Source organism: Coregonus clupeaformis, chromosome 22, assembly GCF_020615455.1.
Source record: "Coregonus clupeaformis isolate EN_2021a chromosome 22, ASM2061545v1, whole genome shotgun sequence".
NCBI lineage: Eukaryota > Metazoa > Chordata > Actinopteri > Salmoniformes > Salmonidae > Coregonus > Coregonus clupeaformis.
Genome location: NC_059213.1, coordinates 4,183,163 through 4,198,624, shown reverse-complemented (window position 1 = coordinate 4,198,624; position 15,462 = coordinate 4,183,163). Strand labels below are relative to the sequence as shown.

The 15,462-nt window shown below is 46.7% G+C and overlaps 1 protein-coding gene across 4 annotated transcripts; it reads left to right on the top strand.

Annotated features, from left to right (window-relative positions):
• The first annotated feature begins 99 nt into the window (after positions 1-99).
• si:dkey-22n8.3 (ATP synthase-coupling factor 6, mitochondrial) lies at positions 100-15,436 on the top strand. 4 transcript variants are annotated; one of them, XM_041868226.1, is made up of 7 exons: positions 100-182; positions 351-413; positions 3,475-3,577; positions 4,056-5,975; positions 6,704-6,767; positions 14,977-15,101; positions 15,330-15,436. In XM_041868226.1, exons 2-7 carry the CDS (start codon positions 369-371, stop codon positions 15,359-15,361), a joined length of 2,289 nt encoding a protein of 762 aa, XP_041724160.1. In that variant the 5' UTR covers positions 100-182; positions 351-368; the 3' UTR covers positions 15,362-15,436. The 4 variants fall into 4 exon arrangements, with proteins under 4 accessions (XP_041724160.1, XP_041724159.1, XP_041724162.1 ...); XM_041868227.1 differs by having other exon boundaries at positions 169-187; XM_041868225.2 differs by having other exon boundaries at positions 110-413.
• The last annotated feature ends 26 nt before the right edge of the window (positions 15,437-15,462 follow it).

The following is a 15,462-nucleotide window of genomic DNA, read 5'->3' as shown; positions in this document are numbered from 1 at the left end:
TTTTCCATGATATGGGTCTCATGGATAGTGTTCACTTCAGTCAGTGCCTGAAAGGTTTGTACATTGAACGTATCATTCATGTTACAGCAGTGACCTTGACGATTTGAAGGGGCTGGTGTTTCAGCAGGGCGCAATTTTGTTATGCAAGGAATGTTTGGGGCAACAGAACATCGCAGGATTTGGTGGAGTTAGATATTTAAATAGCAATATGTATTGTTTTTGAGTAGAACGAGCATATATTTCACATTGAAACTGAGAATGTCTTGGTCTGTGACATTTTGGTAATTTCGTTCTTTGAATTAATAGGCTGGAACTAAATTTGTTTTTCAAATTTGTTTCCGTTTTGACAGAATTCTGTGCGCACAACAATGGCGGCGTCCTTCCTACGGATTGGACGTGACTCCTCATTCAAGGTAGTAATGTAAACACATGTAATTGTTTGCAATGTTCTCCGTTTATTACCAAGTACTTCACCATATGTCAGTGTAATTCCATTTGGCTTGATGTCTAAGCATGCTACAGTTGTTAGCCTAGTAGTTTCTTCCGTTGGGTCTAATTCTGGACGCTGATTGGTTAAAACCGCATTCCAGCCGGTGTCTGTTGCACAAGTTACCACCAGCTAAAGCTATGACGTTGAAATTCCTGTTTACAATGTTCCGTCTCACTGCGCAATCCACTGTCTCATCAGCCCAGCCAGACAATTTATAAACTTGATCTCCACTGTGAAAACCAACTAGACATTATCTCCCATTTATTTTAGACTAGAAATTGGTTTTCAATAGTGGATACATTTATTAACCTTAATGTCTGTCTGACATTTGCAACATTGTTTCAATATTGAAACTTCGTCTGGGGTCTAACACCAGTGCCAATATATCCTCCAAATACCGGCTTCTCTGGCATTATCACTTAATTCAGAATCGTGCAGCAGCAACATTGCTGTTGATATTGGCTATCTACACTGAACAAAAAGATAAAAGCAACATGTAAAGTGTGAGCTGAAATAAAAGACCCCAGACATTTTCCATATGCACAAATTTGCTGACATCCCTGTTAGTGAGCATTTCTCCTTTGCCAAGATAATCCATCCATCTGACAGGTGTGGCATGTCAAGAAGCTGATTAAACAGCATGATCATTACACAGGTGCACCTTGTAATGGGGACAATAAAAGTCCACTCTAAAATGTGCAGTTTTGTCACACAACACAATGCCACAGATGTCTTAAAGTTTTGAGGGAGTGTGCAATTGGTATGCTGACTGCAGGAGTGTCCACCAGAGCTGTTGCCAGAGAATGTAATGTTCTTTTCTCTACCATAAGCCTCCTCCAAAGTCATTTTAGATCATTTGGCAGTACGTCCAACCGGCCTCATAACCACAGACCACTTGTATGGCATCTTGTGGGCGAGCAGTTTGTCGATGTCAACGTTGTGAACAGAGTGCCCCATGGTGGCAGTGGGGTTATGGTATGGGCAGGCATAAGCTACCAACAACAAACACAATTGCATTTTATCGATGGCAATTTGAATGCACAAAAATACTGTGACGAGATCCTGAGGCCCATTGTGATGCCCATTTTTTAAAAGTATCTGTGACCAACAGATACATGTCTGTATTCCCAGTCATGTGAAATCCATAGATTAGAGCCTAATGAATGTATTTAAATTGACTGATTTCTTCATATGAACTGTAACTCAGTAAAATCAATGAAATTGTTGCATGTTGCATTTATATATATTGAAGAATTTGCATCTGAAATTCCATTTATCTTGAATGGCCAATGAGTGACGTCCAGTCAGTCAGTGCAGCTGACGGCATGGATCAGTAATATGTGACACAGACACTGTAGTGCCGTTCCAGGTCGTCTTTTTTGTAGTTGCACTGCAGAATCTCATAAAGTTGATATCTGATATTGCAGTAGCGTTACCTCCACTCCCCTTTTAAGAACTTCTCCATGGAAGATACAGTTGAGGTCTGAAGTTTACATACACCTCAGTTTTTCACAATTCCTGACATTTAATCCTAGTAAAAATACCCTGTCTTAGGTCAGTTAGGATCACCACTTTATTTTAAGGATGTGAAATGTCAGAATAATTGTAGAGAGAATGATTTATTTAAGCTTTTATTTATTTCATCACATTCCCAAAGGGTCAGAAGCTTACATACACTCAATTCGTATTTGGTAGCATTGCCTTTAAATTGTTTAACTTGGGTCAACTTGGGTAGCCTTCCACAAGCTTCCCACAATAAGTTTGGTGAATTTTGGCCCATTCCTCCTGACAGAGCTGGTGTAACTGAGTCAGGTTCGTAGGTCTCCTTGCTCGCACACGTTTTTTCAGTTCTGCCCACACATTTTCTATATGATTGAGGTCAGGGCTTTGTGATGGCCACTCCAATACCTTGACTTTGTTGTCCTTAAGTCATTTTGCCACAACTTTGGAAGTATGCTTGGGGTCATTGTCCATTTGGAAGACCCATTTGCGACCAAGCTTTAACTTCCTGACTGATGTCTTGAGATGTTTTCCTTCCTCATTATGCCATCTATTTTGTGAAGTGCACCAGTCCCTCCTGCAGCAAAGCACCCCCACAGCATGATGCTGCCACCCCCGTGCTTCACGGTTGGGATGGTGTTCTTCGGCTTGCAAACAGCCCCCTTTTTCCTCCAAACATAACGATGGTCATTATGGCCAGATGAACATGGTACCTTCAGGCGTTTCGAAATTGCTCCCAAGGATGAACCAGACTTGTGGAGGTCTACCATTATTTTTCTGAGGTCTTGGCTGATTTCTTTTGATTTTCCCATGATGTCAAGCAAAGAGGCACTGAGTTTGAAGGTAGGGCTTGAAATACATCCACAGGTACACCTCCAATTGACTCAAATGATGTCAATTAGCCTATCAGAAGCTTCTAAAGCGATGACATCATTTTCTGGACTTTTCCAAGCTGTTTAAAGGCACAGTCAACTTAGTCTATGTAAACTTCTGACCCACTGGAATTGTGATACAGTGAATTATAAGTGAAATAATCTGTCTGTAAACAATTGTTGGAAAAATTACTTGTGTCATGCACAAAGTAGATGTCCTAAACAACTTGCCAAAACAATAGTTTGTTAACAAGAAATGTGTGGAGTGGCTGAAAAACAAGTTTTAATGACTCCAACCTAAGTGTATGTAAACTTCCGACTTCAACCGTATCTATCTTGGGGTTTAGCAGATTTAACCTCAGGTCAGGCGATGCGGGCTCAATCCACACTTTGCTCATCGATGCTGTGCATGACGTTGTTCCAAAGACACTTTTCTGCAGGCGTGCGGTCTGTGCAGCACAACTTCAAAAAGGCGACCTGGAGTGCCACTTGCCAGCCACTGCCTGCTCTACTAACCCAACAGCCCACATTAAACACAGTCAAGCAATACCTGCACATTAATGAGACACACAGTAATACAAATGTACTTAAATTGCTTGTCTTCTTACGAAGTGTCTTCAGTTGGAGAATTGGAGCACTTTGAGGAAAGCCCCAGCAGCAGCTTTCAGCACCAAATCTAAAGAGCCCAAGATACCACCCAGGAGAACACACATTAGTAAGTTATGCAGTCCTGATCTGTCTAGTTCTTTATTTCATGAAAAGGCAAAGTGAAGGCCAAATGTGCTAAGTAGATCTACACATAAGGAACTACTGTTTTACTTACACTCACAGCCTACATTCACTCATGTATGTTTTACTTGGCAATGAAAGTCCTCTAACATTGCAATGACAATATTCAACGATGTTACATCACATTTCTGGATTAATCAGAGTTGAGGACCTTATTTATTAATTCCATTAATTATTTGTATAACATAATGTACTTATTCTCAGTGAGGAACACATTGTCGTGTTAGTGATAATACTTGAAGCCTGTTTTAATGTTTAAATCGTAATATTAAAATGAACGTTCCCATAGTGTAATGCAGAGGGACGCTCTCGAAATTCTTAAACTAGTTTGACTTGAAATTGGGATGTTTAGAGAAAACATCTTGAATTAATCTTATCCTTTCGCCCTGCCTCCTCTGCCATAGAAAAGGGAAAAACCCAACCGGCAATTGATATAATAAAGCTGCTACAGGAACGGACACATTTGCAATCTCCAGGAAAATACAGACCTTTTAATGCAGCTTCAACTATCCCTCCAAAAACATCTGCATCCATTTCTAGTCCTCCCTTCGATCCCATTAGTGCCACCAATGCCGCAGTGGCAGACGTTGTTGTCCGTGCAGGTGCACAGCTCATAGACTTTGCTGCCTCTTTAGTGAATACTGCTACTACAGTCGCCAACTCAGCTGTGTCTGCAGCTGGCCCTGCCAGACCCACCAAAGATGCACCCAGAAAATATGCTGCAGCCCCTGCCAGGACTAAAAGTTCCCCACAGGCTGCAGCTGAGAATATATCACCTACAGCTGTATTCCAAGCTGAAACTTTTCCAGGAGTGTCCCCTGTGGAAGCTGCTATTGCTGTAGCCAAAGTAACAGCTGTCCCAGAAGTTGCCCCTTCTGAAGCAGAAGTCCCCCCGGTGCACGCTACTGCAGTCAAATTAGTGGATGCAGGAGCTGTTCCTGAGATTGTTTCCGCTGAAACTACAACTACAACAGAAGTTTCTCCTGTAGAGGCTAAACCTTCCCGTACTGAAATCACTACGACGAAAGAAGTGGGCCATGCAGAAATACCTATAGCCCCAAACAAAGATGTTCCAGCTGCTGAAACAGCTGCCCCAGAGGTTGTCCCTTCAGAAGCAGTTTCAACTCCAGACATCACCTTTGCTGAAGCACTTGTTACCACAGAAATCTCCCCTGTGGAAGCTGCAGCTATCCTAGAGGCTGCTGCTCCCTCGGAAGTAACCTTGACTAAAACACCTGCCATCCAAGAAGCCCCAGCGGAGCCCGTAGCTTCAGAATTTGCCCAAATAGAAGCTGTTGAATCTCCAGAAGTTGTCTTTGCTGTAACACTTGTAACCCAAGAAGTTGCTACACTAGTACCCACTGCTGCTTCCCCAGATGTGGCACCAACTGAAACACCTGCTCCAATAGAAGTTTCTGCTGCCTCAGAGGTTTCCCCCACAGAAGCTGTAGCTTCCCTAGAGGCTTCTACACCCCAAGTTACCCGAACTGAATCTCTTGTCATCCAAGAAGTTTCCCCAGCAGAACCTGTTGCAGCTCCAGAAATTGCCCATGCAGAAACACCGGCCATCCCAGAAATTGCAGCAGTAGAGGCTGTTGTCTCAGAAGTTGTCCCCATAGAAGCTGCCTCAGAAGTGGCCCCAGCTGAAACACCTGTAGTCCCAAAAGTTGCCCCAACGGAAACAGCTATAGTCCCAGAAGTTGCCCTAGCTGAAACACCTACCATCCCAGAAGCTGTCCCAGCAGAGGCTGTTGGCTCAGAAGTTGTCCCCAGAGAAGCTGCCCCAGAAATTACTCCAGCTGACATATTTGTAGTCTCAGAAGTTGCCCCAGCAGAGGCTGTTGCCTCAGAAGTTGCCCCCATAGAAACTGCTCCAGAGGTTGCCCCAGCTGAAATGGCTGCCATCCCAGAAGTTGCCACAGCAGAGGCTGTTGCCTCAGAAGTGGCCCCCATAGAAGCTGTCCCAGAAGTTACTCCAGATGAAATACCTGTAGTTCCAGGAGTTTCCATAGCTGAAACACCTGTAGCTCCAGAAGTGACCCTAGCTGAATTACCTGTAGCCCCAGAAGAGGCTACAGCTCTTGAAATGTTCCCTGCAGTTGAAGAGACATCAACTACTTCTGCAGCCACCCCAGAAGCAGTTCAAGCTGCTGTCACCCCTGAAGTTTCCCTTTCTGAACCACCAGTCATCCCAGAAATGTCCCCTTGCATACCCTCAGAGATTATAGTAGAAACAGTCTTTGCCCAGGAGGAACTGGTAGATGCGCCAATGATAGCAACTGAAGAAGGGCCGGTCGAGTCTGAAGCAGTGGAGACACCTGAGGGTACACATCACAACATATTAAACCCCTGTCTCTCTCTAGTTATTCTACATAGACCAGGCATCAGGTTTAGAGACACTTTAGAGACACTTGTTTATTCACAGTGCACACGGCATAGTCTATCACTCTTTTGATTAGAATATAATGTATGCAAGTCTTTATTTACATACTGTATGGAAATTACCTTTGTAGCATGTTAACTAAAGCTAATGTTAAAGTTACAACATGCTGTAAGGTGGGGATACTTCCAGTGTCTCCTGGGACTGTTCATGATGTGATCCCTGGTTTGTGATTACCCCACTCGCTCACACTCTCTCTCTCACTTCCTGACACTTATCCTCTCACACATACCTGAATGTTTTCATGGGGCGGTGCATGTCAATCACTTGCAAATCTGGCATGTATTACGGACCTCAAGATAATATGAAATGTGTTTATTTTGTGTTTTTCTTCATCTTGGTAATTAGAGCCCTGCATTGACAGTGTAGATGTATGGATCTCAGTCTCTGAAATGGCTTTAGAAAATGACAATTAAATTGACACTTGTTATGACATTTCCATTCCTCACAAACATTTTTGCCAACTGTTCTACATCAACTGTTCCCAGGTGTGGGTTGGATGTGGATTAAGTCACTGACTGTTGGCTCTGTCATGTGTTAACTATATTTATTCTGATGCATGTTGTCATACCTCATTAGAATGGACAATAATTGTTTTCTTCTCATCTCCAGCTCAACTTGACCCAGTACAGAGGCTTTTCCTGGACAACATCTGTGAATACTCCACAAGAAGCAAGTAAGCAATCAAGACAACATTTGAGCTATGATTATACAGTCCCTATTGAAAGTCTACACCCCCTTGAACTTAAAAAAAAAGAATTGTGTCAATGCCTCAGAATGTCATGCATTTAAATAAGGATTATTTTCCACTTATATACAGACCATACTCCACACTTTTGTATTTTTTATATATATATTTTTTTTTCACACAAAAAAATCCACTTAAAACTGAAATATCATCATTGGATAAGTCTCCACCCCCCTGAATTAATACCTGGTGGAAGCACCTTTGGCAGCAATTACAGCTGTCCCAGACAAAAACAAATCTTTAATATTTTAATTTTAATAATATGCCATTTAGCAGACGCTTTTATCCAAAGCGACTTACAGTCATGCGTGCATACATTTATTTTGTGTATGGGTGGTGTCACGGTTTCGGCCGAGGCTGCTCCTCCTCCTTGTTCGGGCAGGCTTCGGCGGTCGTCGTCTCCGGAGTACTAGCTGCCACCGTTCAATGTTTCATGTTTGTTTGGTTTTGTCTGTTTGTAACACCTGTCCCTTGTTAGTGTTTAATTGGGTTCCCTATTTAGTCTCGTTATTTTGGGTCAGGTGTTATGTGTGATTGTTCTTGTCAGCTGTACGTGTTCATGGGATTTTTGACTCTCTTTTCTGTGTTTTTGAGAGTCCGCACTGCGTGCGCTTTTCCTTGTTTTTACGCACTGTGTTGTGTGCGTTTTTGTCGTATTCGCCTCCCGGTTGGGTTGGCTATTTTCTCCTGTTTGGAGTTGTTTGCACCACTAAAGACTGTTGACGAACTCTTGTGTGCCTGCGCTTGATTCCCTACACCACATCCACACTCAGCGATCGTGACAGAATCACACATCACCCATGGAATCAGCAGGAGCGACCGCGCCAACAGCAAGCATGGAGGAACGTCTTCGTGGGCAGGAGGACCGGATTAACCAGGTCTGTCATGCCCTGGAGGGGGTGATGAACACTCTCCACCGATGGGAAACCAGCGGGGTACCCACGACCCCACCTACCGAACCATCCCCATCGGTCAGTCCTCCTGTCCCACTTACGGAACCCAGTGGGATTCGGCTCTCGCTCCCGAGGGCGTACGACGGCTCCGCTGCCGGGTGTCAAGGGTTCCTGCTGCAAGTGGAGCTCTACCTCGCCACCGTACACCCGGCGCCCTCGGGACACGAGAGCGTCTCAGCCCTCATCTCCTGTCTCACCGGCAAGGCGTTGGAGTGGGCCAACGCTGAATGGAGGAGAATGGACGCCGCTACCACTACCTATGCGGAGTTCTCCCGCCGCTTCCGTGCTGTGTTTGACCATCCACCGGAAGGGAAGGCGGCGGGGGAGCGTCTGTTCTACCTCCGACAGGGGATGAGGAGCGCCCAGCACTTTGCTTTAGAATTCCGGACTCTAGCGGCCGATGCAGGGTGGAATGAGCGGGCCCTTATAGACCACTTCCGTTGCAGCCTCCGGGAGGACGTCCAGAGAGAGTTGGCGTGCAGGGACACCTCGTTGACGTTTGACCAACTTGTCGACATGGCCATTCGGCTGGATACCCTGCTCGCCACCCGTGGACGTCCCGGGTGGGGTTCGCCCATTTCACCCTCCAGCACCTCCGAGCCGAGCCCTATGGAGCTCGGGGGTGCTGGCGCTAGAGAACGGAGGAGTAGGAACCCGAGGGGGGCCGTTCCCTGCACTAACTGTGGCCGTGGAGGGCACACCGCGGCTAGGTGTTGGGGAGGGTCCCCCGGTGGAGGAGAAGGCAGGTCACGCATTGGGGGGTCCCCCCAGGTGAGTAGGCGCCCTACTTACCCAGAGCTTTCTGTCGTTCACCTAACCTTGCCTGTTTGTTTTCCACAGGTTGCACCTCGTTCCCAGCATAAGGCGCTGGTAGATTCAGGCGCAGCTGGGAATTTTGTAGATCGCCAGTTCTGTGTAGAGTTAGAGATTCCCCTCCTTCCCGTTGATAAGCCTTTCCCTGTTCATGCCCTAGATAGCCGTCCGTTAGGTTCTGGGTTGATTAGGGAGGTCACGGCACCCCTTAAGATGATGGCGCAGGAGGGTCATGAGGAGACGATTCAGCTCTATCTGATTGACTCTCCTGCGTATCCGGTAGTGCTGGGCCTTCCCTGGTTGATGACCCATGACCCTACTATTGTGTGGCGAGAGAAAGCTCTTAAAGGGTGGTCTGCCCAGTGTGAGGGGCGGTGTCTGGGTGTTTCCATAGGGGCGACCTCGGTGGAAAGTCCGAATCTAATGCCAGCACTGCATATTCCCCCTGAGTATGAGGATTTGAAACTGGTGTTTAGTAAAACTAGGGCGGCGCAGCTGCCGCCTCATAGACAGGGGGATTGTGCGATAGATCTCCAGTCTGGAGCAGCTCTCCCGCGGAGCCATGTGTATCCCTTGTCTCAAGAGGAGAGGAAGGCAATGGAAACGTACATCGCTGAGTCTCTGAGACAGGGATACATACGGGCCTCCACTTCACCCGCTTCCTCAAGTTTCTTTTTTGTGAAGAAAAAGGATGGAGGTCTGCGCCCGTGTATTGATTACCGCGGTCTCAATCAGATTACGGTGAAGTACAGCTATCCACTTCCTCTGATTGCGACTATGACGGAGTCATTGCACGGTGCGCAGTTCTTTACAAAATTGGATCTCAGGAGCGCATATAACTTGGTGCGCATTAGAGAGGGCGATGAATGGAAGACAGCGTTTAGCACGACTTCCGGACACTACGTGTATCTAGTCATGCCATATGGGTTAATGAATGCTCCCTCAGTCTTCCAATCCTTCGTCGATGAGATTTTCCGGGACATGCAGGGACAGGGAGTAGTCGTGTACATCGACGATATTCTGGTGTACAGTCCTACCCGAGCAGAGCATGTAGCCCTGGTGCGCCGAGTATTGAGGAGGCTGTTGGAGCATGACCTATATGTCAAGGCAGAGAAATGTCTGTTCTTTCAGAAGTCGGTCTCCTTTCTGGGTTATCAGTTGTCTGCGTCAGGGGTGAAGATGGAGGTAGACCGGGTGTCAGCTGTGCGTAATTGGCCGACCCCAACCACTGTGAAGGAGGTGCAACAGTTCTTGGGTTTTGCAAATTATTACCGGAGGTTTATCCGGGGTTTTGGACAGGTGGCAGCTCCCATAACGTCTCTGTTGAAGGGGGGTCCGGTGCGCTTGCGGTGGTCAGCTGAGGCGGACAGGGCTTTTGGGAAACTGAAGGACCTGTTTACCTCGGCGCCGGTGTTGGCACATCCGGATCCCTCTTTACCTTTCCAGGTAGAGGTGGACGCGTCAGAGGCCGGTATAGGGGCCGTTCTTTCCCAACGTTCTGGCACACCACCTAAACTCCGTCCCTGTGCGTTTTATTCTAAAAAGCTCAGTCCGGCGGAGCGGAATTATGACGTAGGAGACAGGGAGCTGTTAGCCGTGGTACAGGCCCTAAAGGTGTGGCGGCATTGGCTCGAGGGGGCTCAACACCCTTTCCTCATTCTAACTGACCACCGTAACCTGGAATACATCCGGGCAGCTAGGAGACTGAATCCTCGCCAGGCCCGCTGGACTATGTTTCTAGCCCGGTTTGTGTTTAAAATCACTTACATCCCTGGGTCCCAGAACGGGAAGGCAGATGCTCTGTCTCGGCGGTATGACGCGGAGGAGAGGTCCGTTGAGCCCACGCCCATACTACCAGAGTCTTGTCTGGTTGCACCGGTGGTGTGGGAGGTTGATGCCGAGATCGAGCGGGCGTTACGCACCGACCCAAGTCCTCCACAGTGTCCAGTGGGTCGGACGTACGTTCCGCTCGAGGTACGCGATCGCCTCATTTGTTGGGCTCATACGTCCCCCTCCTCTGGACATCCGGGTATCGGCCGGACAGTTCACTGCCTTAGCACGAAGTACTGGTGGCCAACGTTAGCTAGGGATGTGAGGATTTATGTCTCCTCCTGTTCGGTGTGTGCCCAGTGTAAGGCGCCCAGACATTTGCCCAGGGGTAAGCTACAACCCCTGCCCGTTCCACAACGACCCCTGGTCCCACCTCTCGGTGGATTTTGTTACCGACCTTCCCCCTCACAGGGGAATACTACCATCCTGGTCGTTGTGGATCGGTTCTCGAAGGCCTGTCGTCTCCTTCCCATGCCGGGTCTTCCCACTGCCCTACAGACCGCTGAGGCTCTGTTTACCCATGTCTTCCGGCATTACGGGGTACCCGAGGATATAGTGTCTGATCGAGGCCCCCAGTTCACCTCCAGAGTGTGGAGAGCGTTTATGGAACGGTTGGGGGTTTCGGTAAGCCTTACCTCGGGTTACCATCCGGAGAGTAATGGGCAGGTTGAACGTGTTAACCAGGAGGTGGGTAGGTTTCTGAGGTCTTATTGCCAGGGCCGGCCGGAGGAGTGGGCGAGATACGTTCCTTGGGCCGAGATGGCACAGAACTCTCTCCGCCACTCCTCCACCCAACTAACCCCTTTCCAGTGTGTGTTAGGGTACCAGCCGGTTCTGGCACCTTGGCACGAGAGCCAGATCGAGGCCCCTGCGGTGGATGAATGGGTGCGGCGCTCGGAGGAAACATGGAACGCTGCCCACGTACATCTGCAGCGGGCCATCCGTCGGCAGAAAACGAGCGCCGATCTCCACCGCAGTGAGGGGCCTGTGTACGCACCTGGAGATCGAGTCTGGCTCTCGACCAGAAACCTGCCCCTCCGCCTGCCCTGCCGGAAGCTGGGTCGGCGGTTTGTGGGGCCATTCAAAGTCCTGAGGAGGTTGAACGAGGTGTGTTACAGGTTAGAACTGCCTATTGACTATAGGAATATTAACCCCTCGTTCCATGTGTCTCTCCTCAGGCCGGTGGTAGCTGGTCCACTCCAGGAGTATGAGATAGAGGAGACTCCTCCGCCCCCGTTGGACATCGAGGGGGCGCCGGCGTACACTGTGAGGTCCATCCTTGATTCGAGACGCCGGATGGGGGGTCTTCAATATCTCGTAGAGTGGGAGGGGTACGGCCCGGAGGAGCGGTGCTGGGTGCCAAGGAGGGACATATTGGACCAGTCCCTGCTGACCGAGTTCCATCGGGGTCATCCTACGCGCCCTGCTCCGCGTCGTCCCCGAGCCCGGGGTCGGCGCACGGCTGGAGCCGCGCGTCAAGGGGGGGGTACTGTCACGGTTTCGGCCGAGGCTGCTCCTCCTCCTTGTTCGGGCAGGCTTCGGCGGTCGTCGTCTCCGGAGTACTAGCTGCCACCGTTCAATGTTTCATGTTTGTTTGGTTTTGTCTGTTTGTAACACCTGTCCCTTGTTAGTGTTTAATTGGGTTCCCTATTTAGTCTCGTTATTTTGGGTCAGGTGTTATGTGTGATTGTTCTTGTCAGCTGTACGTGTTCATGGGATTTTTGACTCTCTTTTCTGTGTTTTTGAGAGTCCGCACTGCGTGCGCTTTTCCTTGTTTTTACGCACTGTGTTGTGTGCGTTTTTGTCGTATTCGCCTCCCGGTTGGGTTGGCTATTTTCTCCTGTTTGGAGTTGTTTGCACCACTAAAGACTGTTGACGAACTCTTGTGTGCCTGCGCTTGATTCCCTACACCACATCCACACTCAGCGATCGTGACAGGTGGTCCCGGGGATCGAACCCACTACCTTGGCGTTACAAGCGCCGTGCTCTACCAGCTGAGCTACAGAGGACCACTTGGTTGACCAAAACTCCTCTGTTCTTTCTACGAATCAATTGGTCGACATTTTTAAACGTGTATTTTTCCATATATAGACACACCCTATGTGTTTTAATAAAATCAACTATATGCATTGAGCTTGTCTGATGCTTTAAGTTTACGGTTTGATTAAATAAGACAAATGCCTCAAGAGGGCGCCTGAGATCTAGATAACCAGAAGAAAAAAACCTTAACCTGATCCAACTATTCTCCTCCCGCCCTTGCTGGCTTTCGCAGATTCTGCCATTACTCTCCTGAAGTTACCGTTAATAGGCTACACTAGGAGCCGGCAACCTTTCTCATGTTGAATGCCAATTTATCTTACCATTTCTACCGATCTGCATGCCAGTTTCATTTAATTTATAATAACGTCTTCATATCTCAAAATCATTGTCATGTGGTTAATCAAAATTCTATCCAAATTGATATACACTAACAATCAAACGCAAACAATTCACACAATGAAGTTATGAAACAATGAATGTGCACAAATTGGCGGGAGAGAGCGCATTCTGGAGAGAGAAGTGCATTGTGCATCTGGGCGGATGGTCAATCCGATGTCTGCATTGGCCATGCAGCATTTACGGCGATATGGCCTCAGCAGAAGTCATGGCTTTCATACTTCTTGCGGAGCAGTGCAAAGCTGTGGTCAAGGAAGTGAGTTTGTGTTTATACAGGATGTACCGCCCCCACCTACCGTCAACCAATCATGTCAATGCGGAGCTATACAGAGCCCTCCGCATTGTTACAAAATTTGGAAGGCGCATGGCGATGAGGTACAGAGCTCGATTTGGCCTCTGCATGCCTCTGGAGGCTCCGCAATTGCGTCACATCATCTATATGGAGCCACCGACCACATTTTCGGATCAAGCATAAATTGGCTTTTAGCCTCCGCAATGGATTAGTTCACTGAGATAGGCGCAAAGACTTTTCTGTACATTGCTCCATTAATTTCCCCTTCTATCCTGATAAGTCCCTGACGATGAGAAACATCCCCATAACATGATGCTGCCACCACCATGCTTCACAGTAGGGATGGTGTTCTTTGAGTGATGTGCCATGTTTGGTTTGTGCCAAACGTAACACAGTTTCATTTTTTTTTTCGACAGACCACAAATCTTTTTGCCACATGGCTACAGAATCTCCAGTGTGTTTTTGGGATTAAAGGTGCGCTTCCTTCTTGCCACCCTACCATACATCCTGGATTTGTGGAGTGCTTGGGATATAGTTGTCACATGCACACTTTGACCAGTCTTGGCCATAAAGGCCTATAGCTCTTTCAAAGTTGCTAGTGGACTCTTGGTAGCCTCTCTGATCAGTCTCCTACTTGCTCGGTCATCCAGTTTGGCAGAACGGCCAGTGGTGGAAAAAGTACCCAATTGTCATTATTGAGTAAAAGTAAAGATACCTTAATAGAAAATGACTCAAGTAAAAGTGAAAGTCACCCAGTAAAATACTACTTGATTAAAAGTATACAGGTATTTGGTTTTAAATATACTTAAGTATCAAAAGTAAATAATTGCTAAAATATACTTAAGTATCAAAAGTAAAATGATTTCAAATTCCTTATATTAAGCAAACCAGACAGCACCTTTTTCTTGTTTTTTTAATTTACAGATAGCCAGGGGCACACTCCAACACTCAGACATAATTTACAAATGAAGCATTTGTGTTGTGTGAGTCCGCCAGATCAGAGGCAGTAGGGATGACCAGGGATGTTCTCTTGATAAGTGCGTGAATTGCACAATTTTTAACGAGTACTTTCGGGTGTCAGGGAAAATGTATGGCATAAAAAATACATTATTTTCTTTAGGAATGTAGTGAAGTAAAGGTAAAAGTTGTTAAAAATATAAATAGTAAAGTACAGATACCCAAAAAACTGCTTAAGTAGTACTTTAAAATATTTTTACTTAAGTACTTTACACCACTGGGGACGGCCTGATCTAAGCAGGGTCTTAGTGATGCCATACAACTTCCACTTCTTAATAATCGTCTTGACCGTGCTCCAGGGGATATTCAAGGCCTTTGAAATATTTGTATACCCATCCCCTGATCTGTGCCTTTCCACAACTTTGTCCCAGAGTTCTTTGGAAGCTCCTTGGTGCTCATGGTTGAGTGTTTGCTTTGCAATTCACTACCCAGCAGAGGGAACCTACAGGACCTGCTGAATGTGTCCTGAAATCATGTTAATCACTACAATTTAACACAGATGGAGGCCAATTAACTTGGTGTATGATTTTGAAGGTGATTGGTTACACCTGAGCTAATTTAGGATTGCTATTACTAGGTGGTTGACACTTATCCAACCAAACTATTTCATTTTTTTGTATAGATCATTGGAATAACAAACTATTTTAAGCCATTTTAATTCCAGGCTATAAGGCAACAATGGTGACCATTTTGAAAGGGGGTGTAGATTTTCTACACCATCTCTTTGATTCCTCATGTCTCACCATGTTTTTACCACTTCTTTCCATCTTCCAACCGTTTGTATTCCTCCTATCAGAGCCTCTGGGGGCTTAGTGGATGCGGGCCCTAAGTATGAGAAAGCACTGTCTGAGGAGAAGGCCAAACTACAGCGGTTGTATGGTGGCGGTGACCTCACTGAGTTCCCAGATTTTAAGTTCCCTGGTGAGTCAATTGTGTGTTCATAAGTATCAGTCCTTTGTTTCGTTTGGTAAGATTTGGTTGTGTAGTATTTGATTGTAGTTTAAATTACATTTAAAAAGTCAGGTCAGTCTAGGCACACATTCTACTATCCTTTGATCCTCTGTGATGCACTTTAGATCCAGAGTGTACATCTTAATTTAGGAGCATAGATTTCACACTGTACAGTGTCTCTTTTTTCTCTCTTTTCAGAGCCCAAGTTAGATGATTGGTCCGCAAAATGATCTTCACTCTGTCACTGTCTTTTGTCTGTTAAGTCTGACCAATAACTATCTTTTAATAAATGATATGTTTTAGTATGGGTAGTCTCATTCACTTCTTTGTT

Coding starts and splice junctions, on each gene's coding strand:
- si:dkey-22n8.3 (XM_041868226.1), top strand. CDS start 369: ATGGCGGCGTCCTTCCTACGGATTGGACGTGACTCCTCATTCAAG. Junction 414..3,474: donor GACGTGACTCCTCATTCAAG/GTAGTAATGTAA, acceptor CTTCTTACGAAG/TGTCTTCAGTTGGAGAATTG. Junction 15,102..15,329: donor CCCAGATTTTAAGTTCCCTG/GTGAGTCAATTG, acceptor CTCTCTTTTCAG/AGCCCAAGTTAGATGATTGG.